Source organism: Equus asinus, chromosome 3 (genome assembly GCF_041296235.1).
Source record: "Equus asinus isolate D_3611 breed Donkey chromosome 3, EquAss-T2T_v2, whole genome shotgun sequence".
Classification (NCBI taxonomy): domain Eukaryota; kingdom Metazoa; phylum Chordata; class Mammalia; order Perissodactyla; family Equidae; genus Equus; species Equus asinus.
In genome coordinates, this window is record NC_091792.1 from 29,937,367 (window position 1) to 29,954,703 (window position 17,337).

At 41.3% G+C, this 17,337-nt stretch overlaps 1 protein-coding gene across 1 annotated transcript in view; it reads right to left on the minus strand.

Annotated features, from left to right (window-relative positions):
- The window catches only part of MGAT4D (MGAT4 family member D), a 64,461-nt gene extending 49,739 nt beyond the window's left edge, over window positions 1-14,722 (minus strand). The window contains exon 1 of the mRNA XM_070504782.1: window positions 14,552-14,722. Within this exon, the coding sequence (XP_070360883.1) occupies window positions 14,552-14,645 (94 nt within the window). The 5' untranslated portion in view covers window positions 14,646-14,722. The remainder of the gene's footprint in view (window positions 1-14,551) is intronic.
- Between the last annotated feature and the right edge of the window lie 2,615 nt (window positions 14,723-17,337).

Sequence of the window (17,337 nt, forward strand, 5' to 3'; positions counted from 1 at the left end):
CAACTCTTTCTAGGAGTTTTGCTATAAGAGGGGGTAGGATAATGGGGCAGTAACTAGAGTGGGCAGTGGAGTCAAGGCAGTTTTTCATTTTCCTTTTTAAGATGAGAGAAAACAGCACGTTTGTGTGCTGATGGATATGATCCAGGAAAGAGAGACAAACTGATAACACACGTGAAAATAGACAAGATGGGGGTGGGATCCAGTATATGAGTGGAGGGGTGGGCTTTAGCCAGAAGCATGGACAAGTGTCACCATAATGATATGACTGATCACAGGGTAACTAGGAACTAGTTACCCCAACTAAGCTGTGCTTTCCATTGATTATGGAACTTTTGGAAGCTCTCTTCTTAATGTTTCTATTTCTAAGTGAAATAGGGAGCATAGTCATCAGCTGAGAGTGAGGGTGGGGGACAATGTATTATAGACTTGAAAAGAAAGAAGTGTGAAATAATTTTCTAGGAAAGTAGGAGGGTGGATGGGACAGAGAAGTATAATATGATCTTGAAGCAGCCTTCAGGGCCTACTTGAGGTCAGTGGTCATGGATTTGAAGTGAGACTGTCACTGTGACTGTTTATTTTACTCTAATCACATTCAGTCATCAGGGTACAGATGCAGAGTAAAAGGAGAACTGAATTTCATGAGGATGGTGATTTAACCAAGTGGATATAAGTAAGTGAGAGAGAATCAAGAGAGTCGAGGGTGTATGCCAGGGAATTATTATAATGATTGTCCGTGGAATTTAAACACAGTGTAAGGAAGAACACAGTGGATGAGGGGCATGAAAAGGTAGACAAATCAGTAAATTGTAGGCCCTGGTATGTCAAAGGATTGTCAGAGTTAGGGTATTAAAGAGAGTGGCCTAGAAATTTGGGAGGTGCCAGTCAGAGACTAGGATGCTTGATACGGAGTTTATGGAAACAAAGCAGTTATTGCTAACAAGGGAGAGTGACCCATGAGTTTGAAGATGATTGCACAAGGAGAGAAAGTGGGGATATAATTAGAGTAAATGCTGAGGCATTAGGGAAGACAGGTGGGAGAAAGATTTGGAAGCAGCAATGAGAAGGAAGGAGGACACCTACCTTGCCTTGAGTACAAGTGGTGTGGGAGAGAAAACAACCACTATTTGAGAAAGCCCACAGGAGAAATAGTGTCCTCAGGAAACAGCCAAGTTTCAGTGAGAGCAAGATGGTGAAGGAAACTTTAGAGAAGAGGATGAAGACATGAGCAATTTTAGTAATGACCATGAGCTCTAGAGCACAAAGGCTTTGGGGCTTTGGGAAGGGTTGGGGATAGAAGTGGAAAGGTGAGGGCACAATGTGTAGATCCATGTATGGAGTAGAGTCCAGAAGAGTAACCTGAGAATCAGAAGCTGAGATAAAGGGGTTAATGAGATCAGCCTTGATGGTCTCAAGGAAGAAGGTGGTGATGAGATTATGAGTGATGGGAAGAGAGAGGAATGTGTATCTTGTCAGGAGCACAAGGAACTCTGCAGTTCCTTCTTGAGCCTTGTCAATGGACGGATGAGGGCCGGGGCTGGAGGTCTTACTCTGAGCATTAAGGTCTCTGGGACTCCCGCTTGCCCCCTGATGATGGAAGCATGGAGGCTGGGAGAGTGAGGTCTTATCCTGAGCACATGGAGCTCCCTATTGAATTAGCTGCGGTCTTGGAAATCAAGTAATTTTAGCTAATGCGTTGCTGGCCCAAACAAAATCACAGTTCTGTAAGTAAAAAAGAGCATCTAGGGTTGCATACTGGATGGACAACCTGTGGTGTCTGCCATAGTCAGGAAGATAAGAGATAGCCCCAAGAAGTCAGGAGCATACAAAGGATGTCTCTGTGTGTGTGTGTGTGTATTAGAGTAGAGGTTTGAGGGAGGGAGGCTCAGGTAGGGTAGAAAAGGTGTTCCTGAGAAACGGCACTGTAGCAACTGGTTTTCAGCTTTCTTTAATAAGCCAGCTGGACCGCAATTCTGGATGACTCAGTATAGCTTATAGGGCTACAGGTGGAAGGGAAACCAACAGGGGCAAGATGGACAAGTAATCAGAAGGAAAAACTATTGTAATCCAATAATTTTATACCCAGATACGTTTTGATTCACGTGTAAAAGCAATGGAAAAACATTGCCATAAATGTAAATGGTACTTACATACCATTCTTGAAAAAATATACTCAAAAAATGTCTTCCAAATAACTGTGGGAGGCATCAAAATAAAGAAATTCAAAATAAAGAAAATGTGGTATAAAAGTATCAGAGGTACACATAAAACCCATTCAATATAGAGACTTAAATGTAAATAATTATTGTAAAAATGGTTACAAAATGGACTATAAAGACAAAAAAATTAAAAGTAAGATGTACAGGGTAAAGAAAATTATTTTTAAAAACTTTTATAATTCTAGATTAAAGTAGCAAAGACCAGAAAGCAGTTGAAGAGGGAAGATAAAAGAGGTAGAAATAAAAGTGCTAAATGATTAGATTTAAATGGGAAGAACTCGGTCTCATTTTTATTGTTATTGTTCCGATCGTTCGTAGTTACTGAAATACAGGTTCTCGTTTATAGTAAATGATAATTATTGCCACATCCCCTCTCCCTAGCTGCTGTTCACTGTTTCCTGGCCTCCACACCAGCTTTAGGAGAACAGGCTGAGAGATGGGGCAAGGCAAAGCGGAGGGCAGACACTCAACTGTAGGTCTTAAAGGATCCCAAATAAGATGAGTAGAGAGAGATAGAGAGAGACAGCCTTTCTCTTCAGTCACTCTTGTGGGGCTCTCCTCTCTTCACCCTTCTCTCTCTTTCCCTCTTTCCTTCTCCATGCAGTTTCTGTGGTAAGACAGGACTCAAGAGATACTCCTATCTACTTAAGCCTCTACACCTGGAAGGCTCTAGGAGCTATTCAGAGTTATCCACTAAGACTCGTTTTTCCATTTTATAGTGGTAGAACTTTCAGCTGGGTACAAGGTCGCCCAACTAAATGCTTGATTTCTCAGTCTCTTGCCTTTGATTTGGCCATGAGAGTACGTTGTATCCAGCATGATGTGAGCAGTTGTTGAGTGAACCTTTTGGATCGGACACTTAAAGGGAAGGGGTGTGTCTTTCCCTTCCTCTTTTTATCTGTCCCTTTAGTGGAATGTAGATATGGGTGACCCATCCTGGATCATGCAGATAAAGAAAACGCCCTATAGATGCGGAGCAACAAGATGGAAGTAACCTAAAGACTGGAATGAGGTTAGGGAGGAAAATCTCTACACCAGCTCGTTATTTAAATGCTAAACCATTGTTGTTTAATGGAACTAGCATATGGCCCAGAGAAAATGAGGACACAAAGCAGCTTCCAACCTGGGTAGCTGTGGTAGCTGTGCTAAAATATTCAAACATCTGATTAGAGAAGCAATACCTAGGTTAAAATTTTAGAAAAAGGCACAGAAAAAAATAATAATCCATTGTAATTCCACTGCTTGAAGATAACCACTCAATGGTTTACTTTACACGTTTCTAGATGTTTACTTACTATTTTACCCTCACATTAGAAATCTCAGATATAATAATGCAAGGAAAAAGCATTAATGCCTAAAACAGTGACTAGCATACAGCTCCTACACAAACATGTGCTGAATGAAATGGACAAATTAACAAACGAATGGACTGGCCAGCAAAGGAACCGATTTGAGAGATTCTTAAACAGAATCATGTTTTAATTAAAAAACTCTAACTATCTCAGACACAGTGGGTACTCTTTGAGGATGCTTCAAATTTTAGAGGCAGATGCAGTTTAACCAGGAAAACCCTACATTATTCGGTTCCCCAGGTAATATTCTCTTTGCAACATGGATCAAGTGTTTGGAGTTGATATATCACGGGTGATGCAATGTATCTGGGCTTCCAGAGTGTCAGTCAGTCCCTGAGGGATCAATTTGGTAAATGTGAAAAGGGACAGTTTTCTCTAGAGGAAGTAGTATTTGTAGAAACAACCATACAGAAATGTTAAAGGACATAATCCCTAGTCTTGGATCTGCTTCTTGTCCATTCTTCCTGATAATTCAATTCATCAATAATCCATTTAAAATATTTATATTACTTGCATATTGATTCAGGTATTTTGTGAGGATGAAATGTTATGACACTATTTTGGAAAGGTTTGAAATAAACAATAATTTGAGGTTTTGAGTCCATCGTGGCGAAACTGTGAAAACAAACACTAGTCCGCATGTGCAATGGGCCAATGTGACTTCCACCCATAAAAAAGGGTCCAGGTGAGATGCTAAGGACCACTGACCTTTGCTTCTCACAGCAAAGGCCTAAAGCACTTTCTCCAGTAGAAATAAAATGCAAGCCACATTGGTAATTTAGAATTTTCTAGTACCCATATTTTAAAAAGTAAAAAGAAACAAGTAAAAGAAATTGTAACATATTGAATGTAATCCAATATACCTAAAATATTTTTCAACATGTAACCAACATAAAAACATAATTACTGGAATAGTTTACACTCTTCTTTTATACTAAGTATTCTAAATCCCAAGTGTATTTTACACTCACAGTACATCTTAATTCAGATGCTAAATTGTTTCAGTTACAGTGAAATGTAGTAATACCAAAACAGCAAAATTTAGCTTAATGGGGAAATGTTTTGCACCGCTTCAGTTTTTAAATTTAAATTTAAATGACTTAAAATTAAATTAAAAATTCACTTCCTCAGTTGCACTAACTACATTTCAAGGGCTCGACAGCCATGTGATTAGGGGCTGCCATATTGGACAGCACAGGTTGATGGCACCAGCTGTGAGCAGATTAGAAATGCAGCATCTCAGGCCTCATCCCAGACCTACTGGGCCAGAATCTGCGTTTTAATAAGATTCATAGGTGATTGGTATGCACGTTAAAATTTGAGAAGCACTGTACAGACCTCTTTAATTGTTTTATATTTCTCATCATTGACTTCACCATAGTTCAGGTCCTCATTGCCTCTAGCAATAACTGCCTCTTAATTGGTCTCTCACCTCTAATCCACGCTTAATCTTGAACCTTTGTCAAAGACTTTAAATGGCTCCCTGAACGCTTCCTGAAGATTCAAAGACCAAACCACTCGCCTTAGTATACAAGGTCCCAGACAATGTAGTCATGACCTGACATTCCACTTCATTTCATTCACTCAACACCTCCAGAACAAGAAGCATGCTGAGACAGTCATTCTTTCTTCCAACTAATACTTACCATGTGCCACTCTCTGTGCTATGTGATTGGTAAATACACATGAATAAAGTCAGGTTCCTGCTCTAAATTAACTGACAATTAGGCTGCAAGGGATGGGGGAAAGGAACCTGCAATTAAACAACTCATTACAATGTAATCATTAAAACAGAATTATCCTCAAGTGCCACAGGCAAAGGGAGGCAAGAATGATTAACTCTTAAGGAGGACTGAGGAGTGGGGGAGGGAGGTGGGAGAGGTTTCAGAAAAGAGGGACTATGTGAGCATTTGAAGAATGCATAGAATTTTGCTATACAGCAAAGGGCCGGGAAGGGCATTCTAGACTAAGAAAACAACATATATGAGTAAGGATGAAATATATGGCATTTTGAGAGGAAAGCAAGAAATTCACTCAGGGGGTAAAAAGAAGGGGAAACGGCATGGAGTTAAAGTATTGGCAGGCCACTTTCAATTTATTATTCATTTATTTGTACCCAAATATGGTTCCAAAGAAGACTATCTGAGGCAGTTAGTAGGAGATGAAACTAAGAAGGTAAAATACATTTCAGATTACTCCCCTCACAAAAGTAATCAAATCACATCATGTACCACGCCCTTTAAATTCCCTGTGAGTAGCCCCCTATGCGTTAGGTTTTGTGGTGATATACTTCAGACGTTACAAAGAGTATATAAAACAGTTTAAAAGACAATAATAAAAATGGACATCCAGGAACCCAGTACTCCCTTAGCCTTAGATATTCCATCAGTTTCCTTCCAACATCCAATTCCCCTTCTTCCCCACCCCAAGGTAAGCAGAATCCTGAATTTTGTATTAATCATCCATTGCTTTTCTTTATGGTTTTACAACGTTTGCAAGCTGATTTGCATTTGGTTTTAGATATTAATAAATAAAACTTATATGTATTCTTCTGTATTTGCTGCTTTTGCTCAGTTTGTGTTTTTGAGATTCCTCCATAGTGATGAGCCAAGCTCTAGTTCATTCATTTTTACTGCCGTAAAATGCACCACTGTATTGAATATGCCACAACATTTTATCTCTTCTACTGTTGATGAACAATTATAAAAATGCTACCAATAATATTCTGGTACATGTCTCCTAGTAAACATGTTCAAGGGTTTCCCTAGGATATATCTGGTGGTAGGGATGTTATTTAAAATATTTAACAACCTTTATGGCATGAGTACTGATCAGTGAGAAGAGAAGTTGGCCAGGAGCCATGGGCAAGGCTGCACATCAATTTCAGCCCTCTTAGCAGAGCTGCTGGGACAAAGGAAATGCATGTTTCATAAGGAAAGTGATGGAATGAATTCTCCCCGACTAAGGGGACTGTTTTTAATTCCTGCAGTACCATATTCTCCCCAAACCTCTGATTTCCTAATTTAAAAACTCTGAATGGAATGAAATGGTATCTCATGTTTTTAATTTGCATTTCCTTGATTGCTAATGAAGTTTTTCTAGTTTATTCAACATTTATGTTGCACTTGGCCTTCGAGTCTACTTTGCTGATATTAACATAGCTACATCAACTTTCTTTCAGCTCGGGTTTGCTAGCATATATTTTTCAATCCTTTTTCTTCCAACATTTCTATGTTTTTAAAATTTAAATGTGTTTCTTGTAAGCGTCATCAACTGGGTTTTGTTTTCTATCCAGTAAGAAAATATTTTAATTTCCTTTTTGGAGCATTTAATATAATTAGTGATACAGTTATGCATTATTTTACTATAATTTTAGTGGTTAGACTAGAGATTTCCATTTGAATCCTTGACTTATTATAGTGTAATACAAAGTCGAACATTCTCACTTCTTTAAACCATTTAACTCTATTTACCCCCTCTTACCTTTTCTTGTAATTGTCATGCATTGTTGTTCTACACGTATTTCAAATTCCACAAGCTATTTCAATTGCTGTCTGGAATAGCCCAATAGCCCTTGGATCCTGACTCTGCTGACTTAGAGCTACATTGGGATCTGCTGTCCCCACCATTTCTCTTCCACGGCATTTTGTAGGCATATTCCCACAAGGTCATATACCCGTGGCATACATATACATCTATATATATAATCTCCTACTTGGATGGGGAGGAGGGTACTTTCCTTTCACCAAGAAAAGAAAGAGAGACCCCAAAAAATTCACTCATAAAGTTTAGGTGCTCCAGAATGAGCCCTCCTTCCACTAAGTTAGGGGCTGGGGAGCACTTCTACCCTGAAACTTACTGAAGTGCTGGACCTGCAAAATGTCTCATGTTGCCAGACGAAAAGGGGCAGGAGAGAGGGAGAGAAATTGCTAAGCCAAGAGGGAATATCTGCCAGGTAGCCTGCAGGAATGCAGCAGAAGTGGCAAAGATGCATGAGTTTGCTGCAGCTCAAGTGAATGCTGCAGGCACCTGAAGAGGGTCACCTGCTAGGCAAGAAAGTTCTAGCAGCAAGAGGCTGTGGTGAGGGCAGAGGGAGGGAGGAGGGGCTCAGGCAGGAGATGGATATTCTAACCAGGGAGCAGCCACAAACAACCCGACCAAAGAGCCAGCACTGGATGTCTGCCATACACAAGCACCTTCTCGAGAAATTGGAACTTCATGCTGCCGTCACACAAAGAAACCCCTCTCTGCCTCTCCACCTCCTTCCCTGACACCATAGAGGTACAGCACAAGGAGGGAGGAGGGACGCAGCAGATTCTGTTTTCCAAAGATGGCTACAACAGCTCTGCTGTGCCCTTGCCAGTCGCTCATCAAGAGGTAAAGTCAATGTCTCCACTCCCTGGGATCTGGTGAGCCCTGTGACTGCTTTGCCTAGTAGACCACAGCAGAAGGAACGCAGTGCCAGTTTGGGGTGGAGTCTTTAACTGGCCTGCCAGCTTCCACTTCCTGCCTTTTGAAAGGGAGTTGCCTTGCAAAAAGCACAACTTTACTAAGACCACACTGCTGCGAGAAGCCAGGCCACGTGGGGAAGCCTTGGAGGACAAGCCACCACGTGGGGAGACATAAGAGATGCCAGAGTGAGGAGGATATCTCAGGAGAGTCTCCAGTGCCAAGGGCCCAGCTGATGCCACTCAGATGGCAAACTGCCCAGCGGAGTCCTTCCTGGGTCCCTGATTACTAAATCAAGAGTTAAACAAAATGATTGTTTTAAGCCACAAAGGTTTGAGAAGTTTTACACCAAACAAGGGGGAAAGGTCTGAAAGAACACACCACTTCTTCTCCTGCCACTGAATTTTCCTAGAACAAGTCTAGCCTGTCCAGTGGGGAAAGGAGAAGAAAGCTTTGAAATGACTCTCAGAGCAAAGTTTTTAAAAGAATGGGACAGGGTCTTTAAAAACAAGAGACTGTTTGAATAACCAAAAGTGACCAAAAGAGAGACAGAGTAAGTTTTCAGTATCATTCTGAATGACCACATTCCTCTTGTACCATTAAAAAAATACTGGCTATATTAAACTCTTTCAATCCAAAGAAGAATTCTTGGTGTGGCTTCTGGTTCAAAGAATAGGTAGTGATTTTTTCTTCAGCCTATTCTTCTACTCAACACTGAAGGAAAACGCAGCTTAAGCCAAGTTTTGCAGGACAAAGACAAAAACCTATCCTTTCTTGATTACCTTATTAGGCAATTTGTCCTTTAGCATGTAATACATATTTTAAAAATACACTCAATATCTGACGTTTTGTGGAACTGGATTTCAGTTTTTCCCCTCCCCAACTTTACATTATGATTATTTTCAAACATACAGAAATAAAAAAGGAATCACTGAACAATGGTACACCCTCCACATAGATGCAATAATTGTTAACATTTTGCTGTTTTGCTCTCTATTTATCTATCGTCTTAGTCTATTCAGTCGGCCATGACAGAAATACCATAGACTGGGTGGCTTAAACAACCAACATTTATTTCTCAGCGTTCTGGAGTCTAGAAAGTCCAAGATCAAGACACGGGCAGATTCCATATCTAGTGAGAACCTGCATCCTGTTCACAGACCTCAGATTTCTCACTGTGTCCTCACATGGCGGAAGGCGATTGTGTGTCAAGATAAGAATTTGGGGGGGGGGGCGGCACATTCAGTCTGTGGCTTGTATCTTTGTTGAAGCATTTGAAATCAAGTTGCAGACATCATGACACTTCCTTCTTAAACTCTTGAGCACAAATTTTCTAATAATAAAGACATTCTCCAAGATAATCACACAAAAATCGCTATGAAACCTCTATGGCTAACAGAGAAGGGCGTTCGATAGAACACATATGGGTAACTTTTGGAAAAATAAAAGTTCATATTTATATCCCGACAAATTAACCACTTTAATAAATCAATTACGTATGTAGGTAATATGTGTGTATGTAATAAATCAATTACATATGCATATAAAAATTAGCATTTATTTAAAGACATTTGTAAAAATGCATTCTGATTGTTCTATATTCTCAAGAACTGAGTACTGTGTGCCTCCTATCACTCATCATTATGAGTACAAATTCTTTCAGTTTTTAAAAACGTTATACATACAAAAGAAAACCATGTAATACATAGGTAAGCTCTGCAGCATAATATGAAATGCATACGAGTAACCCATCACCCATGCTGACAACTAGCCTATTACCCAATGCCTTTGCTTCCTACAGTGGATTCCTTTTCTACCCCATCTCGCTGATGTTACTGCTCTCCTGAATTATGTTTACTGTTCCTTTGCTTTTTAGAATTCAGTTTTTATCAATTTATTTCTGTCCCTTATAATATGCAGTTTAGCTTGGCTTGTTCCTGGACTTCCTAAAAACCCCATCTGCTGACACTCAGTCTTTATATGCCGTTCTACACTCTCTTTGGTATGATCAAGACCAGAAGTCAGTTCCTTGTCCCAGATCCCCTTGTCAGTTGTGTTCTCATTACATTGTGCCAGTGGGAGGCAGCTGTGCCAGATTAGAGAGTATAAAAAGGCGAAGTCATGCTGCTTTTTGTGGTTCCCCCACCCAACTGCTAGCCCCTGCTGGAGTGTCCAGGCAGTGGCGGCAGCAGCAGCAGCAGGTCCAGGTCAGTGGTAGTGGCAGGCCAAGTGCTGGCTTTTCCAAGGGAGGTAGCTAACAGATGGCTAGGGGCTCCTGGAGTGGCTGCATTACCCAGGAAACACACTCTCAAGGGAGGGAATCTGGGATTGGTTATCTGCCCTCCTTGGGCTTAACTGCATGGATACCCACCACACCCCACTAGAAGATGTGATACTGGAGGTCCATGAGAGGCACTGGCAAAATGCTTATCTAAATTATCATCTGCGGTTGACTGACATGAAGCACCTACTCAAATTGAGGCCCTGGAGATCAAGTGGCTGCTGTATTCCCCAATAATGTGGTGACGATGACTTTAAAGATTATGAGTGCAATGGCCTTTTATGACTGCACTAGGGAACTTTATCAGCATTTTTTGACAGTGTTAAACTCTTCTTGAAATACTTTCTTGGCTCAGCTCTCTCAGCTTCCTAGTTCTTCTTTGACTTTGAAATATTGGAATTCCCCAGCTCACTCTTTGGAACTTTTCATTATCTACACCCGCTCTCAACATGATCTCATCCAATCTCATTGGCTTTAAACACTATCCGCTGACAGCTTTCAAATTTATATCTCCAATCCTGACCCAAAATGATATATCCAATTGCCTATACAACACTGTCACTAGATGTCTAATGAGCACCTTATTCTTAACAGAAATATTGATTTTACCCCTCAAATCTGCTCCTCCTGCAGGCTTCACTATTCCACTACATGGCAACTCCCTTTCTTCACTTGTTTAAACTGGTGGCTCTTATAGTGGTTAAGTTCGCACACTCCACTTGGGTGGCCCAGGGTTTGAAGGTTTGGATCCCAGGCGCAGACTTAGCACCACTCATCAAGCCATGTTGTGGCAGCATCCCACATAAAATAGAAGAAGGCTGGCAAGAGATTAGCTCAGAGCCAACCTTCCTCACAAAAAAAAGATAAAATTTAAAAAAAATTAAAAATAAACTGGTGGCTCTCAACCAGGGGCATTACGCCTCCCAGGGGACGTTTGGTAATGTCTTGGAGACATTGTCACACTGGAGAGGGAGTGTTGCTGCTGGCATCTAGTGGATAAAGTCTAGGGATGCTGTTAAACATTCTACAATGTACGAGATAGCCCCCCAGAAAAAGAATTTTGCAGCCTCAATATCAACAGTGCTAAGGTTGAGAAAGCCTGGTGTAGGCAAAAATGCTTGGAGCATTCTGCGATTCTTCTCTTTCTTTCATAGTCCACACCCAACAATCATTTAAATACATACGTGCCATCATATCACTCCTCTTTAAAAAATGCCTGCAAGGCTTCCTAGCTCACTCAGAATAAAAGTCATAGTTCTTACTATGGTCTCCGCCATCTCATCCTTCTGTGACTCTCCTCCTTGCTCACATTGGCCTCCTGGCTGTTTCTCCATCTTATCAAGCTGATTCCATCACAGGGCCTTTGCTCTTGTTTTTCTCATTGCCTGGAAAACCCTTCCCCAAGATACCCACACAAAATGCCTCCTCACTTCATTCAGAAATCTACTCAAATATGCCTTTCTCAGAGAATCCTTCTCTGACAACCGTAACCAAAATAGCACTCCCTCTGCCCCGGCCCTGCCAACACCTGACATCACACAGCAACTATATCATTCATGTTTGTTGTTCATTTCCCCTAATCAGAATGTAAGCTCCATGAAAGTAAGGGGTTTTTAAAACTTTGCGTAGTTCCTACAACGTGAGTAGGTAATTACTAAATTCATTCATTCACTCATTCATTCAACTATTCATTTCTTCAAAAATATTTAGCATACCTATCACACGCTAGGCATTCTCCTGGGTCTGGGACACAGCAGTGAACCAAACAGGCAAAAACAGAAAAAAAAATTTCTCTCCTCATGGAACTTGCTTATTTGTTGAACAAATTAATTATTAATATCATGAGCTCACAGAAAGAAACAAAAAGGTTATCTACACATAAAAATTAACTAATTTTTTTTTAAAGATTGGCACCTGAGCTGACAACTGCTGCCAAGCTTTTTTTTTTTTTCTGCTTTTTCTCCCCCAAATCCCCCCAGAACATAGTTGTCTATTTTTTAGTTGTGAGTCCTTCTAGTTGTGGAATGTGGGCCGCTGCCTCATAGTGGCCAAATGAGCGGTGCCATGTCCACGCCCAGGATCCGAACTGTTGAAAGCCTGGTCCGCCGAGGCGGAGCATGTGAACTTCACTCGGCCACGGGGCTGGCCCCATAAAAACTAATTTTTAAAGGGGAAAAGAATAAAGCACTAGGTGGTGGCTATGTTTCTAATAAATATTCCCAAATTTTCATTGATAAGAATTATAACTATAGGTCAGGTTTTTAAAATATTGTGACTATCTTCAGTGTTTTATAAAAATTACTACTTCAAAAACTACATGAAGACTGTGTTTTCTTTTGTTTATGTAAGAACATCTCATTATAGTACTAGGATTGATTTCCTAATTATTTTAGAGCTACGTTCCACAGAAACACATAGAAAATGAAAAGCCTGTTTTATCTGCTCTTTTAAGAGTAGTGCATTCTCAAGAACAATCTCATTTTCTGAACTTGAACATATGAACGATGGGAATAGGAACACTTCACAGAACCAAACTTTTTTCTTGGTCAAAACTAGAAAACATAAAAATCGTTGTGTATATCTCAAAGTCTACAGTTTCATCATAAGAATATTAACTGTATTAAAATGCCTTCTGAGGTTACCAATCTAAATTGCAGTTCAAAAATACTATAAGTTTATATTTTGCTTTCTAATTATGAGTAATTGCTTATTTTTTGTTATAAAAGTACTCGTGGTTTATTGTTCTGAAATAAATAAAAACACATTTGGATAATTTTCTTTAAAGAAAATGAAGAAGAGTGAAAGTATATAAAATGATTAAAGATTAGTAGTATAATTCAGATAAATATACACTTCTAATCTTTGAAACAAATGTGGTACAATGTTGATGTATGTCCATAACAAAATTTAGCATTAACCAGATGACTAAAACATAATTTTAACAGTAATTAGAGGACATAAACATTAATTACAGGACTAAAGCCACTTCCAAATTTGATCCTTGACATTATTACTTTTGTAAGATTGCTTTGTGTGCACCATGAATCATAAATGTGTTTAAGAAGAAGAATGAAAATTTAACCCAAAAACCACAGAAGGACAATCTTGGAAGGCTGAGTTATTATATTTACAGGATTCTTAAATCTTAAATTCAAAATTCAACTATGAATGCTAAAATGTTACACCATGGGCTAGAGTTGACAGATAAAATATAAGAAGCCTAGCTAAATTTGAATTTAAGATAAACAATGCTGTTTTAGTATAAACATATCCCACGCAATTTTTATACTAAAAACTTATTCCTTGTTTATCTGAAATTCTAATTTAACTGGGCATCCTCTATTTTTATATGCTAAGTTGGCAACTCTACAGACAACAATAAATGAAAACCGTGGTGTGTTTCAAAGTGGTAACACAAGCTGCATGGTACATCTGAGAAAGTTCAGGGGCTAAACCAGTGCTCTAAATCATCGATTATGTCTCTCTCCATCTCATACCTTTTCAGCTTCGCAAAAAATATTTGAGGGAGGGGACCAGCCCCTGGCGGAGTGGTTAAGTTCGGGCGCTCTGCCCAGTGTTTCATGGGTCGAATCCTGGGCACGGACATGGCACTGCTCATCAAGCCATGCTGAGGCGGCATCCCACATGCCACAACTAGAAACACCCACAACTAAAAATGCACAACTATGTACCAGGGGGCTTTGGGGAGAAAAAGGAAAAAAAAATTAAAGTTAAAAAAAATTAAGATATTAAAAAATACTTGAGGGAGCCTTGAAGCGTGGCTCAATAACGTAACGTAGAACACGAAAGAGGAAAGCTGTTGACTGTGTAAGGAGTTCTTGTAAGGAGTTCTTGAAGTCAGACATTCACATGTTTCTGGAAACCATGGAGAAGACGACGCCTGGGGGTAGCGGGGTGGCAGGAAAGCTGTGCGCAGATTGGACCCTTGAACCTTTGGAGGGAAAGGAGCCCGCAGACGCCTGGGAGGACCAGGAGCGCCCGCAGGCTGATCCGTTAGCGCGCGCGCCTGCCGAGGTCACCACCACCCCGGTGGACCAGGGGCACCCGTTACAGCTTAACCGCTGGCGGGACAAAGGCGTGGCGGGCTACATCTGTAAAGCCCCAAAGACGAGACCGGGTGACAGCAGCCAGGTTCCCACGTCGCCTCCCTTCCCATCCAGCCGCCCCAGCATCCCGAAGCCCCGAAGCCAGGGAGGCGGGAAAGGAGGCGAGAGGAGCCACCCGCGGCTTACTGGTTTGAGTCATCCTAGAGATGCAGAAGCAGGAGAAGCTGAAGAGCACGACCGCTGCGAACGCGATCAGGAAGTTCACTTGCTTGGTCCTCATGGAGCTGGCTGGGTAGGAGACAGCCGGCAGCGGAGCCGATGGAGGCGACGAGCAGCACCCACGCCGCCGAGGATGAGCACGCGCGGCGCCTGCGCCCTGGACGCGCGCGCCCGTGCGCCCCCCTCCCCCCGGGTCGCTGGGGACCCCAGCACACCCACCCTTGGGGGGCTCTCTTCTGGCAGAACTTCTGCACCCTTTGCCTCCTGTGTGTGGCTCAGCTCTTAGAATCCTGAGCCACATGCTAGAGCTGCTGGTGGTGATATATGATAAACTATGAGAAAGCTCCCCACTGCATGCACGCGATGAGTGCTCAGTGACTGTGACTTTATTTCCTGCAGTAGTAAGCGACTTTTGTGCCAGACTCTGGGCTATACAGTTTGCATACGTTATCTCGTTAAGTCCTCACAACATCCTAGTTTTTTAAATTATAATACGAAGATGACAAAAGCATCTACTTAGTATGCTGTTATCTTCATTTTATCTTGGAAAAATTGAGCCATTGTGAAATTGAGCAACTTGCCTCAGGTTGCGCAACCGGAAGAGGTTTCTCTACAAATCTTGTACATAGGTAAGAGTTCCTAAAGACGATATGTATCTTTACTTGGAGATTATTAGCCTTAAATGGTAGCCATCACATGCCCAAATGACTTAGGGGGCTTAGATTTTTGTGTGGGAAGTGACCAACCCCAGACCTTCAGCTAATCCCCTTATCTTTATTTTTTATTTGTTGGTACTCCCTCCCACAGGAAAGGAGCAGGAAGTCAACTTTTGCCAAAGAAAAAAGTTATATACACGATGAGCAGCAGCCCAAGGGAGATTTGCTGAGCTTTGCCAAGTTCAAGGTATCGGTTTCTCAGCCTTTTACCCAGGGCTGGGAAACACTAGGAGAACATCAGTAGATGAGTCTCTCTTTGGGCTCTTTGAATGTCATTTGCTATTTGGGTTCTCCACTCTGATCATGCTTCTTATTTGGGACTCACTGACACTGTCTGGTAAGAAGCGTTCTACTTCATCCCTGCACCAGCAGCTGGGCTAGTTTCTGGCTCCTTGAGAGGAAGAAAGATTAGAACACTTGCCAGCCTGAGGATGCCATTATAAGCTGTATTTTCTCATGTACTAATGGCCAGGCGTTGTGGCCTTCAGTTGAGCAGCGAACCAACCAGATCCCAAAAGAGGGAGCCAGGAGGAATAAATACCTCAACTTTATTCTCCTTCTTCCCTTCAGTCTCTTGCCAGTGCTTCCCATTGGTTAAGCTTCACTGGAAACCAGAAGGCAAGGAAGTTCAGCTTAATGTACTAGACCATGCAAACCTGCCTCCTGGGGTATGGAGCAGGGTGGAGAAAAATGTAGAGTCAATTGAGGTGGGAGAAGGAAACTGTCCAGCACAAAGAGATAGCTCCAAAATCAATACTTCATTGTCCTCTTACGTGAGTTCCCTTTTCACATTGGATGTAAAACTCCCCCTTCCCAGCACTTCTGCTTTGATGTCCCACGTCAAATCCAAGATGTCTAAATGTTCTCAGCAGGCTCACTATCTATAATCAGAGTCCTTTGATTTTTATCAATGGCACTATAGTTCCTCTGATCAATTTACTCTTTCATTATATCCCATCACTTGTAAAATCTTTACAGTCCTTCTTTGAAATGGCTCCTTCCCAGATTTGCATCTCTGTTGCTATCTACTACTCCAATACCAAGCTTATTACAATAATTCTCAAAGTGGTCGCACTGTCCGTGGTGTCTACCCTCTGCTGTCCTCTCTTCACTCCAATACCAGGTAATCTTCCTAGTTCACCACTGTCAGCTGTCACTCTTGTTTAAGTAGCTCCACTGTTCCTGGGTGAGAGAGTTCAAGTGTATCAGGGCCTTCTCTGTTTTCTCAAGATTCTCCCCTAAGACTTTCTTACATGCCTCCAGGACCTGCCAGACTCTCCTCTTTATTCTATCCTGAATATGTCATGTTCACCTCTCTCTCTCTGTGCCTTTTCCTTTGATGTCTATCCTCTGCTGAGAATGCCCAGCCTCCTCTCTGATCATTCAAATCTTTTCCACATCTCAAAGTCTCACTCAAGTTTTATCTGTTTCATGAATCAAAATCTGACTACAGCAGGCCACTCGGATTGCCCCTTCTCTGAATTCCTTTAATATGCAGGGTGTGAAACTGAATTAAGGAAACCTCATTTAAAATGGAGTGAGGAGGCCAGAAGTGGGAGCCCTCACATCCTACCATAGGAAGAATCATCAATTACAGACCCCAACAGGAAGAGATATAGATTGCATCCCCAACAAGAAATCAACTACCCCAACAACTCAGCCAGTGAGAGACTGCCACCACCTTGACCTTTCGCTTTCCACCAATGGAATTTTGTTCAAAATAACCCCTTCCAACTTCCTTCATTTTCTCTATAAAATTTCTTTCTCTATATAATATTCCTCTCCTTTGCTTGCTGGACTTGCCTGTGGCTTTTGCAATATCTTGGTTTTCCTGAATTGCAAATCCTCTGCTATTCCCAAATAAACCCATTGTGCAGGTAAAATAACTGCTATTTTATTTTTTTAGGACAAGAAACTGTCTCTGCCTTTCATTTTGATACATATCCCAATGTACTTGAGGGTAGAGGTCCCTAAAATGAGCCTAAATTCCATCCATGGTTGAGGGTGAAATATATTCAAAGCAGATTGAATTGTTGG